This window comes from Miniopterus schreibersii, assembly GCF_964146895.1.
Source record: "Miniopterus schreibersii genome assembly, chromosome: 1".
Lineage (NCBI taxonomy): Eukaryota > Metazoa > Chordata > Mammalia > Chiroptera > Miniopteridae > Miniopterus > Miniopterus schreibersii.
This window is the reverse complement of record NC_138101.1, coordinates 199,898,166-199,916,829: the sequence shown is the minus strand read 5'-3', so window position 1 is coordinate 199,916,829 and position 18,664 is coordinate 199,898,166. Positions and strand designations below refer to the sequence as shown.

Genomic DNA, 18,664 nt, shown 5'->3' with positions numbered 1-18,664 from the left:
TCCAGTCTGACTGAGCACCGACCCACGCCAGCTGAGCAGCCATTCTGTGCTGGGAGGAGACAGGTAAACGGGTCACTCATCCTGGCATAACACACACCCATTCTTCGGGAACAGAGCAGCATGCCATGTTCAGACAGACTGGCAGAGGCAGTGGCACCAACGGGACTACTTGAAGTGGTTCTTTGTGGGCAACTGCCTCCGAGTCTGTGTTCTTCCCAGGTTCTGAAAACCCCAAAAACCAAGGTGGGAAGTAAAGCTGCTACAAAATTAAGAAGCCCCTTTAATCCGTAAGAGTGGCTGATCAACCTCCTGCAATCAGCAACTGACAAGCAAGCTGAACGAGGGCCCGGGAACCTTTGTCAGCCATCACCCTCGGGGGCGGCATACCTAGCTGGGAAAGGTCCAGCCGCGTCCAGTGCATGCCGGTGGGGCAGCTCGCGGACAGCGTCCTGATGAACACCTGGCCCAGGCTGTCCAGCGCCCACAGAGCATCCTGGCAGGCGGCGTAGGCCCTCAACTCGGTGTCGGGAGGCAGCTGCACCGTGGACGGGCGGGGCTGTGTGTGCTGGGTGCTGATGCTGTACAGGTCCTTGCTGCCCTGGCACAACCACAAGGAGCTTCCTGTGGGGAAGAGTCATGTGTATTAGTGACAAAAGCAGCAGGCAGCCTTTGCCTCTAAGCGGCTGACACCTGGTGGCTCCCACGCTCACTCGCCGTGTGACGGAAGCTCTATGTGCATTAAGTTAGAGGCCCCTGGGACTGAGGAAGAAACAAGCCCAAGATATTTTAAAGATAAGAAAGCAAGCAGGGCTTATGGGATTCTATGAAGGCTGCAGTGCTGGCCTGGAGGCTCTGCCCTGGGATGTGTGATGGGCTGGGAGGTCTCTAGCTTGGTGTGTCTCATCAGCACTCTGGGGGGCGTGGGGTCAGCAGACCTAAGCAGCACAGAACCACGGGGCTTGCCTGCTCTGCTGCCCTGGGCTGGGGGGTAGGCCTGCATGGCGGGAGGCTGCTGGAGAAGGCTCAGGAGCTGGAAAGCCGCCTCTTCCCATCCCTCCATTTTTAGAGTCCTTAGGTTCAATAGATTCACTTAAGATAACCCTCAGAGAAGTTAAAACCTTGGTCACAATATATTATCTGAAGTATATTTAAAACTTGCACCAGTATGCTTTGGAATTCAAACTGTTTTTGGAATTTGAAAACTCATGGCGATGGGTGAACCCTATATTCAAGTCCCAGCCCCAGGGGCCAGGCAGCACCCCGAGGACTGCAGTGACACTGCAGCCAACGTGCGCAGTCACAACCAATGGGACAGAGCCTGGCGGCAGCTCTCGACAAACCAGGTCAGGTTTTGTTGCCAAATGAGTTTGTGCCAAACTTGGGAACTAACCTATGGCTTTCAAAGCTTACAGATTTCAGAGCTGTGGTGAGACGACCAGGTGGGAAAGTGTTTTATTGTTCTGAGCATGTTAACCGCCTCCTAGTGCTGCTGACTCCTAAACTAACAGACGGCCCCCAACCACAGACTGCACGGCGTCCAGCGTCCTCTCATTAGCTACTCAGTACACTCCCGGGAGGCAGCTTCGGCTCCTTCCCACAGGGGTCACTGGACTGCCCAGGCCCCTGGCTGTCACTCCTGCTGCCCAGCCCCATGCTCTAGAAGGCGCTGGGTTCTGACCGGAGAGGCAGAACGGCCCTCATGGGTCATGGCTGTGGGACTTTGGCTAGCCAGAGACTGTACACCAGGCGGGAAGAGGCTGCTGGGAGGTAAGAGAATTCACAAGAGGAAACGGGAAGGCCCAAGAAGCCGGGTGCTTCCCCCCCCGGGGGGCCTGTGACACGTGACTGGAAGTTACCGCTGCCGTCCTAGCAGCTACACCGTACATTCCCCTCCTCAGGAAGCTCTGCTTTTAGACTCCCTCAGCTCCACTGCCCTAGATGCTCTCTCCTGATCAAGTGAGTCCAGCTTCAGGGGCCCCCGGCTCACAAGAGCTACTCATCTGCACCCCACCCCACCTTGTCTGAGGTCCACACAGCCACTCCCCATCTCAGTGAGGCCACAGGCGGACCATGCTTTTAACTGAGCCCCAGCCAAGCGTGCACACGTTCTGCACCAACCTTCCTTTGTGGGAGCAGTGGAGGCCAACACAAAGGCCCATTTTGTTGCAGAAGCTGTCCCCCGGGGAACAACACTGTTCCAGTAAGTGCCTAGGGAGGAGACAGGGAAGGGGGTTAAAGAAAAAGAATCACACTCCAGAGCGTTATTCTAGCCCACAGGCCTCAGAAGCTCACGGATGGTTCTAGCCTGTCCTGGAACTGGGAGGTCCATGCCAGCACTGCGAGAGTTGGCCCCTGGTTTCTCTGTGGATACCGACAAGCAGGGCCACCATCTTGCCCAGGGTAGGGAGGCCCTGGAGAAAATTCACAAAGCAGGGGTTCGTTTACAGAAAGGCAGCCCAATCCGTGCGTGTGGACTTACATCTACATTTACAGATCTGGCCAGAGCCTTGCATTTTCAACAGCATGACAACTTCCCTCCAGGAAATGGACTATTCTCTCTCCCTAGGCTCTTCAGGTTTGGGCATATTTTTTCATTTAAATATAAAATTAATGTAAAACTCAGCTCCATTTGCTTTATATCATAACAGGCTCCCAGTGGAAACTGATCTCACACCACCAGACACTGGGATCCAAGTAGTAGCAATGACAGAGGAAGAAAGGAAACAGACATCGAGCATGGGATAGGGAGCATGAGTGCTCCACCACAAACACTCCCACCACTGGTGCTATGTTGCCTTCTCAGGGTGAGAGCTTCAAGCTTTCCTTTAAATCAGGGGTGTGGAACATCTGATTGGTCTGGCCTTCCTAAGGTAACCGCAGAAAGGACTCGAAATTCAATAAATTTAGGGGCCTTTTCCATAGCTAATTTTTAAGTTGATATTTTGTATGGCCTACGATTGATATAAATATCCAAATGGTCCTTGTCAGAAAAAAGGTTGCCCACCCCTGCTTTAAATGCTGGCACCTTCCTCTGACGTGGAGCTGCCTACCAAGCCAACAAGGAAGCCTAAGGAATCCACCCACCGATGAGGCTGCCCTTGGCGACGTGGAGCTCATTCTTGCCCGAGGAGATCCAGACGCCACTGTTGTTGACTCCCAGAAGGCTCGGCTGGCACTGAAGCTGCTGAGACCAAAACGCCATGCGTAGCTTATCTGCCACCTTTTCCACAGGCACTTGGGCCGCTGTAGCTACCGAGTGCGTGGCGTGCATGATGGTCTGGAATAGGCTGCACTGATCAAACACCACATAGTCTGTGATGCTCACCTGCAGGGGACACGCAGACACGGCTGTCAGGGCGGGTGCAGCGCCTTCCAGGGCTCCCTGCCTAAGAGGTAGGTTCTGGCCCATGTCCACTGAACACCCAAACACACGTGCATGTGCACAATAGCATGAGGGCTGGGAAAGTCTAGCAGGACACACCAGACTGCTGTCACCACCCCTGAGGGTCGGACTTAGAGGTGGAAAATGTTTACCTTTTCTTTTATGCATTTTTGTATTATGTGGATCTATTACAAGCACATGACTGAACATTACCTCCTCACACCTGAATCTTTTGTTCTAATCAGTGAGAAAAAGTTATTTTGCTTTTAAGTTTAGATATTTCCCATGGATAACAAAAGGTACTATGAGTAATAATTTATGACCTAAACCAGGACTGTTAACAACTATGCCAGGCCAGCTGCCTAATTGGGCCGACCTGGGCTGTAAGTGTCACCCTGGCTCAAATACTGGGTCACGCCCTTCTCTAAGATTACTGAAAGACGCTTCTCCTGGGCACCTCCCCGAGGACACTTCTCCCACTCTTTCTAAAAGGCAGGTCAGAATCTTACTCCTCTGACTCAGACGTACAGCTGCCCTGCTGGGCTTGACCACAGGGGACGTCACTGCCCTCTTCCCAGGACCGCCTTGTGTGGGCACATACCCAGTCTCACACAAGGAAGTGCTGAGTGAAAGGGACACCATTTGTTATGGGAACCTCAATTTACAAAATACAAAAATGAAAAGGGATTTCCTGTAACAATCAGTGCTGTTTGCAAACACTGCCCTCTGCGCCTGTGAGCTGCTGCCCTGACTGAAGCTGAAGTGAGGTTTCAGCACATCCGAACCCTAGGCCCCGTGCAGAGCCCCGGTTCTCACACCGGAGCCCCCAGAATGCTGGGCCCGTACCTGGTGTGTGTACATGGCCAAGGCCATACCAAAGTCTGAGACAGACTCAGTCCCAGCACCCTAGATTTGCAGATAAGCAGATGCAAATTTAAATAAAGGTTTAGCAGCCAAACATAATGCTGGCTGCTCTTGTGCTACAAAGAGTCAATATTATAGTAATTAAAACAACTGCTTTCAAATACCTCAAAGATGCCTCTGTTGATTAAACTTCTCTAAAGATAATGTTTTGAACATTATGATAAAATGCTACCTAGTTTTCTTCAGGCCACTTAAAAACAGAATTTAGTACACATATCCAGGTGAGCGTGTGTGTATAAAACCATGTAAGATGGTGACCAGTATAGAGAAAACATTTTAAAGTCATTTGTATAACTGTCTGAGTGGCACCTGGCACATTAAATTAGAGACATAGGTACCCATGCACATATTCATCAAAGAGCAAACACACCTGCCTTTTCCACATTCTCACCAGGGAACCTACGAGCAACCAGGCAAGTCTGAGGCAACAAGGAAACCTGAACCAATGGAGACAACGTTGAAGACACTGCGTGTTTCACAGCTGCTGGGGACAGTGCAGCCTCACCTGCCTCCGTGGGAACACAGGTCCCAAAGAGGGACAGGAGACGCTCCTTTGAAAACATATTCCAGCCACTCTGGCTGGTACCAAGTCACGAAGAGGTGGCTTGATGACAACCCCCCTATCTTCTAAAGCCCTTTCTTTCCTGGGAGCATGTGGGAGAATTCTTTCTTTGTTGAAAGGCCACTTACTTAGAGGCCTTCTGAACAAGCAGAGACAGATGAATTTTAATTGTGGGTTCTCCAAACCTATGGTCTGGTCTGTCTTCGTAGCATGTTTGTTCAGAATTAAACACCATTATTAGCCAGGTCTTCAAGGGTTTAACATATAATAGACTTCTAAACAACACCTAAATAAACAGACAGAGTCTGCGCACTGAAGCAGAGAGCTTTACGAGTCACTTCCTAAGATGGGGAGTCCTTGATGCTTCTAATGTGCTGGGATACAGCCAAGTCCAACTCATCAGACAGTAAAAGTGAACTTTTAATTTAATCCAACCTCCCAATCTTTTTAAGAAAAAGAGAGGGGCTAAGAAAGGGGGAGCAGAACCCCCGCCCTGGGGAGACCCCCGGCACTCAGCCCTGGAGAGGAACACCTACTTGCCACCAGTGGTCATCATCGCCTTGGGGCTTCTTGGGAACGACACCGGTCCTGAACCACAGGTTTCCGCGAATGTCCAGGGCCCACAGGGTCTGCTGGTCCCCGAGTGTTACACAGACGGGTTCTAAAGCCTGTCGTTCACTGAAATAGGGAGAGGACATGGGAGTCAGCACCCGGTCAAAGCCCCAGCAGGTCTAGGACTGCCGGCAGTGGGTGTGTCCTGAGGGGTGGTCTGCCTGGGAGAAGAGACACCCCACCCACAAGGTCCAAGGAAGGAAGCTTGAGTTTTTTGGTTTTTTAAAAAATATATCTTTATTGATTTCAGAGAGAGGAAGGGAGAGGGAGAGAGAGTTGAAACATCAATGATGAGAGAGTCATTGATCGGCTGCCTCCTGCACGCCCCCGACTGGGGATCGAGCCCGCAACCCGGGCATGTGCCCTGACCGGGAATCGAACCGGGATCTCCTGGATCCTAGGTCGACGCTCAACTGCTAAGCCACACGAGGCCGGGCAGGAAGTTTGAGTTTTTAGTTAAATTACTACAACATAAATTGTTCAAATGTGTCATAGCTTTTGAAAGATGACAGGGAAAGCTCTTGCGAGAAAATAACCTGAGAAAAAAGTGAGCTGGCACAAGGAATTCAGGCCCCCGAGGGCCCCCACCTTACTGCTCCCTCCTTCACCAGTGCCAGGCTGTGCCAGGCAGCTGCAGCTGGGCAGACACTACTCTCTCTTTGGGCAGTGCCCTTCCTCCCACTGGTGCCATCCTCACCAGCCTCCAGCCAGCTGTGGGTCCACTCTGCACAGTGCCCTGCGCCCTCAGTGCTGCACTTGCCCCCTGGTTCAGGACCCTCTGCACTAACTGGATCGGTCAGTTTAGAGGGCTCCCCCACACTGGAGCTCCATGAGGGTAGGGCCGTGGCCCAGTCTCTTTGCATCCCCAGCCCAGCAGTTCTGGCTTACAATGAATACTTGCTCAAGTTTCCTGGATTGCTAAATACAAACCAATATCCAAATCTGATTTTTCTAAGGACTATAAATAATTTCACATTAGCAAACTGATTTGACAGTAATTCTGTAATTAAAATTTTGAATGGTATAATATAACCAAATAGGTTAAAATTCGGAGGCCAAGTTCAGTGGACCAGGATGGTAATAGAGAAAACTACTTGGTTCTAAACCATCCGAGACTCTAAAGAGAAACCACCTAACACTGGGCAGTTCTGAATAGAGACTGTCTGGAGAGACGTGTGGCTGTGAGGCTCAAGGTTACATGCGAGGCAGCAGCATTCTAAAAAGCTGAGCTCGGGCCCAATGTCCAGCCACCAGAAAAGGTGGGCAGAGAGCACCTCCAAGGTCGGGCTGCTCAAACTGGCTGTGACGCCTGCGGAGACCACCACTACCATGGAAACCTTCAGGGAAGCAGCTTTGCCAGGAAAGGCTCCTCTGGGTGCCTTAGGGGAGGCCCGCTGGCAAAGGACAGAGGTGGGACGCAGGATGCTGCGGGTACCTGACGATGTCGCACTTCCACTGTTCCCCTTCAGGGCAGAAGCTGCTCACCCCCTCCCGGTACAGGAGGGCTCTCTGCTCCGTCAGCGCCCACACCACGCTGTTTCGGGCTGTCACCTGGGACAGCGGGTATGGGCAGTCAACCTTTATGGCTCTGGCACAGGGACGATCCACACTGAGACCTGCCAGAGAGATGGACAGAAGCCCCCAAAGACGGGATCAGTATTTCACATCTCGCTTTTATTGTTTACTTCTTTCTTTTTTGGTATTTTTCTATTGTAATAAGTGTTGTTTTTTTAAGTTAATTCTCACCTGAGGATATTTTCCCCATTGCTTTTTAGAGAGGGTGGGAGGGTGGGAGGGGGTGAGAGAGACGCATAGATCAGTTGTCTCCCACACACACCCCAACCAGGGCTGGGGATTGAACCCGCAACCCAGGTACAGGCCCCTGAAGGGAAATCAAACTGACCTCTTGGTCCATGGACCAACACTCCAACCACCGAGCCAAACCTACCAGGGCATAGTAAGGGCTTTTTTAAAAGGTCTAGTCAGCCCCTGGTCAGCGTGGCTCAGTTGGTTGGAGCACTGTCCCATTTACCGAAAGGCTGCAGGCTCTAACCGGGTCAGGGTGTGTACTGGAGGCAACTGTGTACGGGTTTCTCTCTCTCTCTCAAATCAACAAAACACATCCTCAGGAGAGAATTAAAAGTAAATAAATAAACCAATAAAATGTCTCGTCAATTACCAGAGGGAAGGGGAGTGGGGGGGAAATGGGTAAAGGGGGATAAATGGTGATGGAAGACCTGACTCTGGGTGGTGAACACACAATATACCATACAGGTAGCATGTTACAGAATCATACCCCTGAAACCTATACAATGTTATTAACCAATGTCACCACAATAAATTCAATAAAAAAAGGGGAGGGAAGTCTAGTCAACATACAATGGTTAATTGTGCTGAAACATAACATCGAGGTGAAGCCTTTTCAGAACCCCCTGAAAACCCAAAGAATAACAATTCAGAATCTGGGATCTCAGACATCCCGAGAGAGGCCGAAAGCCGTGCACCAGAGTGAAATGCCCGGCCGGCCTCCACCTTCCTCCCGTCCGCTGTTCCAAGCCTTCAGGCTAATAGCTTCTTGCATGTAGACATCTGATCACTAGAGGAATTCTGCCTGCGGCTTGAGTTTTACAAAAATTGCCCCTTACCAGAAAGTGCCTCTGCCTAGGAGATAAGGGAAGCATGTACAAAAATAAAGATCGTTTATCAAAGGTTTGCAGGAACCGCATGATCAGACTCATATCAAATAGCACAATCTTCCTCGGACCCCTGCTGGCGCCCAGGTATCTCAGGTGGTCCATCACTTCCTGCCCCTCCCATTTCCCCTTCCCACGACATAAAAGAAGCCTGGGTTCCACTTTCTTAAGCAGATTTGAGGCACCAGACTCCGTCTTCTAGGTTGGTGCCTTCTCCATCAATAAACCATTCCTTACTCCAAATTCTACATTTTGAATTCTGGCTTTTCAAAGCATCAGGCACAGACTTGGGACCGAAACACACAGAGCAAGAGAGCAGCCAGACCCTGAAAAACAGGGCCCAGACCAAGAGCAGCCAGCACTGAGATGCCCTTCCCTGAGGGGCAGCTGTACCCCTCGGAGCCTCAGGGTGAGCAGAGGGGCCACAGCTGCCACTGGGCTGGTAGGCATCTGAAGCCTCCAACCACCCTCTCAGAGCAGTTCTATCAAAGCAGCCCCTCTCCCTGCTTTTACCTGGTGTGTGTGTGTAGCAATGGGAGGTATTCCACTGCTAAAATGAAAACCCCGAATTTCCTAGGTGAATAGCATGGTCCATCACATTCAAGGCTGTGGCAGGACCAGCCCTCAGGACCCGTGACTTCCCATCCAGGCTCTTGTCCTGCCTCCTGGCAGCCTCTGTCCAACAAGCTAGGAGGCCACTCCAGGGGAGCTGGCAGAACAGCTATTACCTAAAACCCCATATTCTGTGGCCTTAAATGTACTCCCCACTGGTTATACACACATCCTGCCGAGTCGCAGGCCTTGGGGTGCACTTCCTTGCACCAACTAGGTGGGAATCACCGGTAGGACTTCTTGCACGACAAACCCTTGGGCAACCGAGACTCTAACCCAGCAGGTCTGGGTGGAACAGGGCTCGTTTGAAACCGCTGCCCTGGGGCTCCCAAGGCATTGCTGGTTAGGAGGTCACCCACTCCTCACCCCCAGGCAGGAGCACCTTTTTCCCACCAGGAACAAAATTGAAATGCCCCAGAGCTATTTCCACTTCAGGGGAGACACAGAATTAGGCCAGAGAGACCAGGGCTGGCCCACGACCCAGGAGCTGATGAGCTGCCCCCAAGGCTCAGGCAGGAGCTTCGGGGATGCCTGCTGAGGGTGAGGCAGGTGCGCCAGGGCTCTGAATCCCAGGGAGTCAGCCCTGACAGTTCATAACAGATTACAACATTCTCTCGGGACCAGCAATACTAAGTGGTCAGAAGACTGATCTTTACGTAAATCCAATATGGTCTCTTGACAACCAAGAAAGAGCTCCTGTCCCCTAATCCTTCCCAGAGCCTGGTGAATCTGATGCTTTGGGAAACTCATATCCCACTTTGCTGACAGCACACAGACACTGACTCTCCTTAGTTTACTTTAATAAACAAGTCCCACTGTGCCTCTTGCAGCAGCTAAAGGTTCCCCTCAGGGCAGTTTCCTTGAACTGCTATTTAGAGCAAATTATTTCTCATTGGTTCTTCCTGACCCACATGTAAATACGTGCAGAGAATCCGGCTGTGACCTGGCTGGGAAATCAGCCACAGCCACAGCCACAGCCACAGCCACAGGGAAAGAGTTCCCGAGTCTCCTCTGTGCTCTTCTTTCCTCTCAGACCTGCTGCTGCAGGTAAGAGACACGCAGTGGTTAGCTGTGAATAAGACTGTTTCTGTACCTCACTAAGCAATCTTGTTCTTTCTTTCCTTTTTAAAAAAAATATATTTTATTGATTTCAGAGAAAGGAAGGGAGAGGGAAAGCTAGAAACAACAATGATGAGCGAGTCACTGATTGGCTACCTCATGCACACACACCCCCCCCACACACACACTGGGGATTGAGCCTGCAACCCAGACATGTGCCTTGACTGGGAATTGAACTGGGATCTCCTGGATCACTGGTCGATGCTCAACCACTGGGCCACAATGGCAGGTGATCCTGCTCATTCTTGCCCTAAATTCTTTGTTCTGGGTTGAATGTGAATCAATAGCAGGAAACTGCTAATATATTCGAACGGCAATACTCTTTTTCTGGAAGTGTGTTAATTTAAATTGCTGTTTAGCCTCTTAGTCATCTGGTCATTCTAACGAAGCAAGATGCAGCAAGAAGCAATCACACCTGAGCGCCACCCACCGTTACCTGTCTGCAGGTACAGGTCTCCATTAGTCCTGATGACCCAGGCGGTGTCCTCGCTCAGCGCCACAAACACGGCCTGGGGCAGCGCCTCATACCAGTGCCGCTTGCCCTTGATGGTCACTTTGCCGCAAGCAAAAGCCCGGTTAGACTTCTGTTCAATCTTCCACAGAAGGGCTCCTATGCAAATAGAAATTCTAGTGAGAATTATATAGAAAAAATTCCGTTCTGGGTGCTGCGGGGAGAGAGATTTCTAAAACATCCCTTTTGCTTCAACTCTCACTGGGGAAGGAGCCCTCAGTGCGTCCAAGTTTGAACCTCTGGCCACCACCTGCCAGCTATGTGGCTTTGGGTGTCATGTCACTTAACGCCTCCAAGCCTGATTTCCTCATTGTGAAACAAGGTGAGACCAGATAAACAGCCCAGCACAGAGTTGGGTGCCCCACAGGCACTCGTCACATGGGACAAGGCATGGCCAACATCCTTAGGCTTGCCGAGATGAGTCCCAAGTTAGCATTGTGAGGCACAGTGAGTGTCCTCAAACGGAGGAGTTGCTGCACCAGCTAAATGGACAAGATGCAAGGAGAGGAAGCACCTGAACCGGGCTGTGCTTCCTTCACTTAGAAAGTGATTCTGATAAATAGCAAGAAGAGGGGAGAGTTGGCGGGAGGGAGGGCAGGGGGCACTCTGTAGATGGAGGGTGTGGCACAGGCCAGCACCAAAGTGTAAGAAGCCGCCCAGGAATGACCAAGAGCACAGCCTGGCTGGACTACAGGGTCGAACCAAGGAGAGCGGAATCAGGACAGACGGCCACGCCCGCAGGGCGCCCTGAGTCTCTGGTGCTCACTGCACACATGCCCGAGCCCATCTCAGCCAAGGACACCAACCTGGTGGAGACAGAGTTCTTAGAGCAACGAGGGGCCGAACGATTTGGAAACACAAGGTAATTAATATAATCAGGGAAGAAGCAAAGTTTCTAACTGGCCAAGGAGATGAACCCAAAAGTAAATGACAGAAAGAGAAATAAAACACACAACTATGTGATGCCAGCTAATGGAGAAGGTTATTATTATCTCAGTCAGTCTCTAAGGAAAACTATTTTTCAAACAAGGAAAGAGATAAAACAGTGCCACCCTGACACTAGTGCTTTAAATAGTGACAAAGCCCAGGGAGAGTTCAGGGAAATCCGCTGCAAAGCCACAGAGGACAGTCCAAGGTCACAGACGCAGTTCTGTCTGACTTCCCTTCTAAGGTCCTGGCGATAAACCAGGTACTGTAGGCAGATACACAGAAACACTGTTCTGCCTGCCTGCTCCCCAATCAGAGAAGTGGGGAACACCAGGACAAAACAGACGAGCAGGTGTCTCATCCCAGCAGCACCTCACTCAGGAAACGCCTCCTCCTGTTTGGTAAAAGTGGCCTGACAGTGACATCAGAGAATGAGTGCCTTTTCTTTTTAAGGTCAGGCATTAGATTACTCACCCAAAGAATATATACATATATATATATATATATATATATATATATATATGTACAGCTCATTTAAAAATAATTTCTAAAAAGGAATTCCAATGGTCTGAACATACTCAACATATGCATGGGCCCATCTCCCTTAGTTCAGCTGCTCTAAAGCAACACTAAGAAGCAGAAATGCATTTTATTTTTATAAGAAGTATGTTAACATCTCCCCCCAAATGCTCAAAATTCAAACTATTAGTACAGCCTACAAAAAAGACTTTCATGTGTTTCCACTGCAATTAATAAAAACCCAAAAAGTCAAAAACTGAACATCTATTTACACTAACTGACATAAAATGAAACAATTCATGTTGTTTGGAGAAAAGCCCTCACACCTGCAGGAAAAGCTAAGCCTGCTGAGTGGGCTGCAGGGACCTGGAGCTAGGGCTGTGACCCTGGGGCAGGAAGCAGGGCAAGGGCAAACCTGAGGGTGAGACTGCCACCTGCTGGACGGCATCTTCAAACTTCTGCCAGCGCAGCCCGGCGCCCGGCAACGCACTGCAGAACAGGCCACCTTTGTAATCCAGGCACCAGATGTACTTCTCGGAGACCACCAGGCTGAGAATGCCATAGCCGGGGCCGGAGTAGCCCATCCAGCTTTCTGCAAACTAAGGAGAGCCCGGTGAGTTCTGTGGCAGATGACACAGCTGCGTCTGCTGTACTGAGCTGCGAGAATCTTTGAGAAGCCATGCAGAGACCTGCCCTCACTATCTCTGGGGTGTGGCGAATGGAAGCGCCCCCTCTACAGGCCCCACAGCACCCTGGATAACACTGTCATGTTACAACGTCCTTGCTAATGTAATGCTGACATGAAAAGGACCTGGCTCTGTTCCACAGGTATCGCTCACCTCACACGGAGACATGTTCTGTACATCAAATTACTACCGACATGTTAGGAGAAGCAGCTCTGCCACTGTCTTTGTTGTGTTTTTTTAAACCACACTTTGAAACCCTGTTCCAATCATTGTGCACACAGAGCATATGGCTCATGGAAATCTGGCGCGGACACTGCCTGGTGGAATTTGTAGACTAAGGTTTACTTGCTAGGACTCTTGAAAATCAAAGCTAAATAAAGTCTTTGTATTTCTGCAACATAAATCAACGTATTTGCACAATTACTGACATGTGTAAGTTAACTGCTTCAGAGAACAGTGCCCCACCCTTCCCAATCTGGCCATGCTCACCAGGACGAGCCTTATCCGTCACCTAAAACCCCACAACATTTTCTGGCTTTCTAGCTACGTGGAGAGGCACGGGGGCGGGGGGGCATGAAGGTGGGGTCACGAAGGTGGGGGAGAGGTCCTTGGAGTACCAGGCTCCCTTTCCCCTGGGGAAAGGCTTTTCTAAAGTTCTGGCCTAGAACCCCCAGCACCCACCCCACAGACCTCGCCTGCCTGGCAATGCAGTCACAGTCCTGTGCTTTGCTCACCACCATCCACAACTGGCTGTCACGTGCACTGCAGCATCCCCAGCAGTGAACAGCCCGGCAGCAAGGCACTCAGAAGAGATGAACACACGAGACACTGACGAAGGCACTTGGTCTCAAAACAGGTAAGCCATACGTTCCACTTCCGAGACAGGACAGCACAGAGGCCGAGGGGTCTGGGGCCAGCTTTGCCCTTCACTCGCTATGTGTAAGCCATTCAACTGTCCCGAGTCTCAGTTTCCTTCTCTGTCAAGTGGGGACAATGGGACCTACTTCCTGGCTTGCTTTGTTTTTAGAGAAGAATTAAACTTGTGAAGTACTTGGCATGGTGCCCAGCACATGCAAGAGCTGCCCACGTGTCACCCATTATTGGCACTGAGAGGCCAGCAAGACACGTGGGGCAAGCACACGTGGCTGCAGTTCACACTCATAACCTGCACCTCATGTCTACTTAGCAGGGAAAGTCACAGCACACGGTTCCTTTTCAAACCAAATACCTCCAATAGTAATTACCTGCTAAGTAAAGCAAGCACTGATTAAAAAGTACTTTTTATATAAAACGACCAACGGCAGTTAATAATTGCCTTCTTGTTCATGGGGCTGGAAGGCCCACAGGCCGCTGGACCCCAGCGGGGGCCTTGGGACCAATACCGCAGGCTGAGGAGCTGGCCGTCAGGAAAGGGCCAGGTTCCTGCTGCCATCCGTGGGCATGTCTCTCTGAAGAAGACGAGGTGAGGACAGTCCCGGCCTCGCACCTGCTCCAAGCCTCCTCCCCAGTGAGGGCCGGTCCTCTGCCCACTGGTGTTCTGGAATGGCCCCGGCCGACTGAGCCCTTCCCCAGGGTGACCCACACTAAGTGCCTGTGCTGGTGGACGCTGCTTTTGCTGCACACTCGGTTCCTGAGCAGGAATGCAGGTCCACACAATCCAGGCCATCCATGGGCCTTGAAACAGAAATCCCCCAACCCAGACTTCAAACAATGGCCTGCAGGTTTTGCAGCAGAAATACAATTTCTTACCATAAGAAGGAAAACAGCCAGGTTGCCAATGGTTTCCCTAAAGAGAGAAGCCCACCCACCTGATCTGACTTCAGCAGCCCAGTGTCATCGGCGGCCAGCTGGCTCAGGTCCTGCAGGGAGCGGCTGCCTCCGAGCTCCGCCACACTCGTCTCTGAGGAGGAAGAGGGCAGCCCCTGGGCATAGATGTCCTCCTCGTCGCTGGACGTCAGCACCGGATCCCGTAAGGAATGCTCAGGGCGAGGCTCATGGGTGCTGGCTGCCAACGCAGAGCCCGGGGGAATCAGCCTTCCGCCCACACTCCCCAAGTCACATTCGGAAGTAACCACTGCTTCCTGGCCTGTGTCATCGTCTGGGACAGTGTGGCAGGGATCTGAGCCGAGGTGGCCAGGGGCCTCCATGTGTGTCAGGAGGCCCTGCTCTCCACTGGTCTCCTCAGTGCCGCCTTTGTCATCTTTGGCCTCTAGCAGCCAGCTCTCAGCACTGGGGGCCCAGCTGAGGCTGGAAGGCACTGGGAGCAAGTCCAGGAGAGGGGCTTCAGCCAGTGTGCTCTGAGGGTCCTCAGGCTCCAAGCCCCCCACCTCCTGGGCCTCAGCAGAGCTGTCCTGTTCTTGGCAAGGTGACTGTTGGCTAGTGGATCCATCATCTGCAGGACAAGGCTCCCACTTGGTCTCTGTGACATCGCCACCTTCCACGCCTTCCCTCGGCTGCAACGGTAAATTCAACACCCCACCATATAGCTCCATCTCGCTGGCCCGGTCCCATCGTGAGGTTTCCGTTCTACTGCCGTCTTCTCCATTGAGTGAGTCAGGGGCGGGCTCAGGCACCTCCAGCACACTAAATGCCTCCGGGTCGTTATTTTCCTGCAGGACACCTTCCACCTCACCACTGAGGTTGCTTTCCCAGTCGGGAGACTCTGTGCTCAACTGATCCACGATACTTCCCAAACTCGAGGTCACGGATTGCAGGTCTGTGTTCAAGGACTGGGGACTGTCACCAGGAAACTCACAGCAGGGAGTCGATTCAAGGGAATCGTGCCAGGTGTTCCTGCTTCCACCTTCTAATTTAAAATAAGAATGTTTTAAATGAGGCATGGTTCTACATAAAGACATGAATTAAAAACCAAAATTTTAAGGCCTGGCCGGGCAGCTCAGTTGATTAGTGTGTCATCCCAGATACACCAAGGTTGCGGGTTCCAGCCTGGTCCAGGCACATGCAAGATTCAACCAATGAATGAGTAAATAAGTGGAACAACAAATTGATGTATCTCTTTTTCTCTCTCCCCCTTCCTCTCTCTCTAAAATCAATAAATCAATTTAAAAAACAAACTAAATTCTGGCATTAAAAAAAATAATTTTAAATGAAGAAAAAATACATTTTAAATAAATGAAAAATACATTTTAAACTTGTAAACAATAAACCTCTTAAGTACAAATTATGCCAGTGCAGGGATGTTTTAAGTGTATATAAACATCCTATATGCACTGGGCTCTGAGGCCTCACTCAAGAAATGTTGACTAAGAAAAATAAAAGAAACGAATGAGCCCTGGCCAGGTGGATCAGCTGGTTGGCGCACCGTCCTATGCATCAAGAGGTGGGCTCCATTCCCAGTCAGGGCACATGCCTGGGCTGTAGATTCGATCCCTGGTCGGAAGGCAACCTACTGATGTTTCTCTCTCTTTCCCTTCCCTCTCTGTAAAAGTCAATTTCAAAAAAAAAAAAAAAAGGTATATCCCATTCTAGTTGGTTTTGTTCAGTGGTTAGAGCATTGTCCTGTGGACTGAAGGATCCCGGCGGGTTTGAATCCGGCCAAGGGCACACACCCCCGGTGGCAGGCTCGACCCCTGGCCCTGGTCAGGGCGTGTGTGAGAGGTAACCAGCCGATGTGTCTCTCTCCCTCCCGCCACCCCTCCCTCTCCCTTCCACTCCCTCTGAAAAGCAATGGAAAAAATATCCTCGGGTGAAGATTAAAAAATAAGAAACAAATCACAGACCAATGTTTAAAAGTTATTAAAATGCTTAGGAATCTGATAAAAATTTTCCTCCAATGCTGCAGTTGTCTTTAGCTAAGAGGAGTAACAAGTTAAAGCTATTCCACATTAAATCCCGTACCTGGCAGCAAACATACCCACAGTCACATGAATGACCCATCTAGACACCGGAGGCTTTGTTTAGGACCTTCCGTAGGTTCCTAACCTCCGTCTAAGAAATGGATGTGAATGAACCAAAACTGTGCTTAACCACCGAGCATGTAAAAGGCAGAGTGCTTGGCACACAGGTGTACGCCATTTAAACCTCGAGGAGATGCTTGCACATGTGTGTAATGTTTAGCGTATTTCACCATAAGACTCCTTTCAGAAGAAACGCAGTATTTTTGGAAGACCCTGTGCTGTTGCCCGAGGGGCCGGCGCCAGTCAGTGAGCAGAGCCTCAGGCCGGGGTGGAGGCGCCGGCGTGCGCCCGGCTGCAGACGTACCTGCCCTCTTCCGCCTCTTCTTCCTTACTTTCAGGGGCTTCACAATGAGCTCCTGGTCGAAGTCTTCCGAGCTGATGACACTGAACCTCTGAGAGGCGGGCTGGCCGCCCTTGCCCAGCTCCAGGGCTCCCTGGGGCCCGGAGCCGCTGTCGGTGGAGTTGAGTGAGCTGCTCCTGCTCCTCGGCTCGCTGGCGACCGACGCGCCTCTGAGCCTCGCCTCTGGGACCATGGCCCCCGACGGCCTCTCTGCAGGCGGCAGGTGGACGTGCTCTGTGCATCCCGGTGTCTCCAGACCGTCTCGCACTGAGAAAGAAAAGTTCCATTTTTCTCCTGTTTATCTGAGAGGAAGCTGAAGTGCTTTTACAGGATGTTAACCTGTCCTGCACACCGGCCTGCTGAACGCAGAGAAACTAGCAATCAACGGTTTCTGTTCTCCGGGAAGCTCACATATCAAAGCCACTAAACTAAGTCTCCACAGCTTGTAAATAACTCTACAGGAAGGGAACACCACTAAGTACAGAGCCTCTCACTCTGGTTCACAAATAATTTATAAAGACAGGCTGGTCTGAAAAAGGGCCTCGTGCTATCCCACGCTCATCCTGTGCCCTGAATATACTTTAATATTACACAGAGGGCTGTGAAAAATAGATGCAGGACTGTAATTAAATTTCTCAAAATTCACGGAGGAAAGGTAATTCCATTAGAATGAATTCAAGACAGATGTTCATTAAAACAGCCAGCGCCCGATCCCAGCAGAAGGCAGAGAGAAGAGGGCATGGAACGTGCCATCCCAAGCTCTGTCCCGTGACTAAGGGCCAGCAAGTTTCCTACCTCAAGGACTCGGCCTTCCCTCAACAGGACCCCAGAAGGTCACCAGGGCCAGAATGGCTGCAGCCACAGTCCCCTCAACACAGGACTGTGGGCCACTTTCATCTACTGAGCACCAGACTCAGTGCATTCTCCACATTCTAGGAACCGAGACACAGCCATCCACCGGGTGGACGGAACTCCTGCTCTCCCAGGTCGTCAGGAGCAGACTGTGGCTCCGGGGCACACACTGAGGGCTGAAGGGCAGACTCTGCTGAGTGAGGCCAGGGTAGGGAAGTGGCCGGTGCAAAATTGCACGAGCTAATGGCAGATTTCAGTCTAGAGCTGCGCTGTCCAGTGTAGAAGCCATTAGACCCGTAGTTGTTTAAATTCAGATTAAAATAAAACAAAATTTAGAGTTCAGCTCCTCAGTGCACTCGCCACATTTCAAGTACTAAGCAGCCGCGTGTGGACAGTGGCCACCTAGCAGACAGTGAGATACAGAGCAAGGAAGGGACAAGGCTACTCCAAACCCAGGGAGGATGGGTGAGGAAGGCGGTGTCGGCAGAGAGATGGGTCTCACACTTCCCACAGGTCTGCTCTATGAGTCAAACAGAACACCTGTGAACCTGCTCTGTGACCTCAGAGGCCCCTCCAATTCGGGGGCTCTGGGCCAGATGCCCCTGGGGGTGCCACTTGCGCATTGTAGGTGGTGTCTTTGGGACCCTCACCGCACCTTGCTGAGCCTCAGCTTCCTCAGCTAGAGACTGAGGACCTTCCATGAGGGTTGTTCTGAGGGTTTTATAACACCAGGAATGTTAAGGCCTTAGCACAGTGTCTGAACATGGTGAGCACTAGTGAGAGAGAGGCGGGGTGGGGAGTGGGGGGCCCGCACAGCTGCTCTGGTTCGGCCAGGAACAAGTTCAATGGGCATCCCCAAACATTAAGTATCGTGGACGGACGCATGAGAATCCATAGTAAGATTCTACGCTCATGAGAATTCGGGCTTACACGAATTACAATAACAACCAATTCTATAAGGAAGAACTGTGTTAAGATAAATGATATGGTCTGGCCGGTGTGGCTCAC

At 51.1% G+C, this 18,664-nt stretch overlaps 1 protein-coding gene across 2 annotated transcripts in view; it reads right to left on the bottom strand.

Annotated features, from left to right (window-relative positions):
* The window catches only part of TECPR2 (tectonin beta-propeller repeat containing 2), a 66,783-nt gene that overhangs the window by 25,718 nt on the left and 22,401 nt on the right, over nt 1–18,664 (bottom strand). For both annotated transcript variants that reach the window (XM_081159558.1, XM_081159559.1), the window contains exons 8-16: nt 16,769–17,071; nt 14,356–15,353; nt 12,277–12,460; nt 10,341–10,514; nt 6,916–7,096; nt 5,405–5,546; nt 3,085–3,325; nt 2,119–2,208; nt 388–621 (exon numbers count right to left, since the gene is read on the bottom strand). In XM_081159558.1, coding sequence (XP_081015684.1) covers nt 388–621; nt 2,119–2,208; nt 3,085–3,325; nt 5,405–5,546; nt 6,916–7,096; nt 10,341–10,514; nt 12,277–12,460; nt 14,356–15,353; nt 16,769–17,071 — 2,547 coding nt within the window. The remainder of the gene's footprint in view (nt 1–387; nt 622–2,118; nt 2,209–3,084; nt 3,326–5,404; nt 5,547–6,915; nt 7,097–10,340; nt 10,515–12,276; nt 12,461–14,355; nt 15,354–16,768; nt 17,072–18,664) is intronic.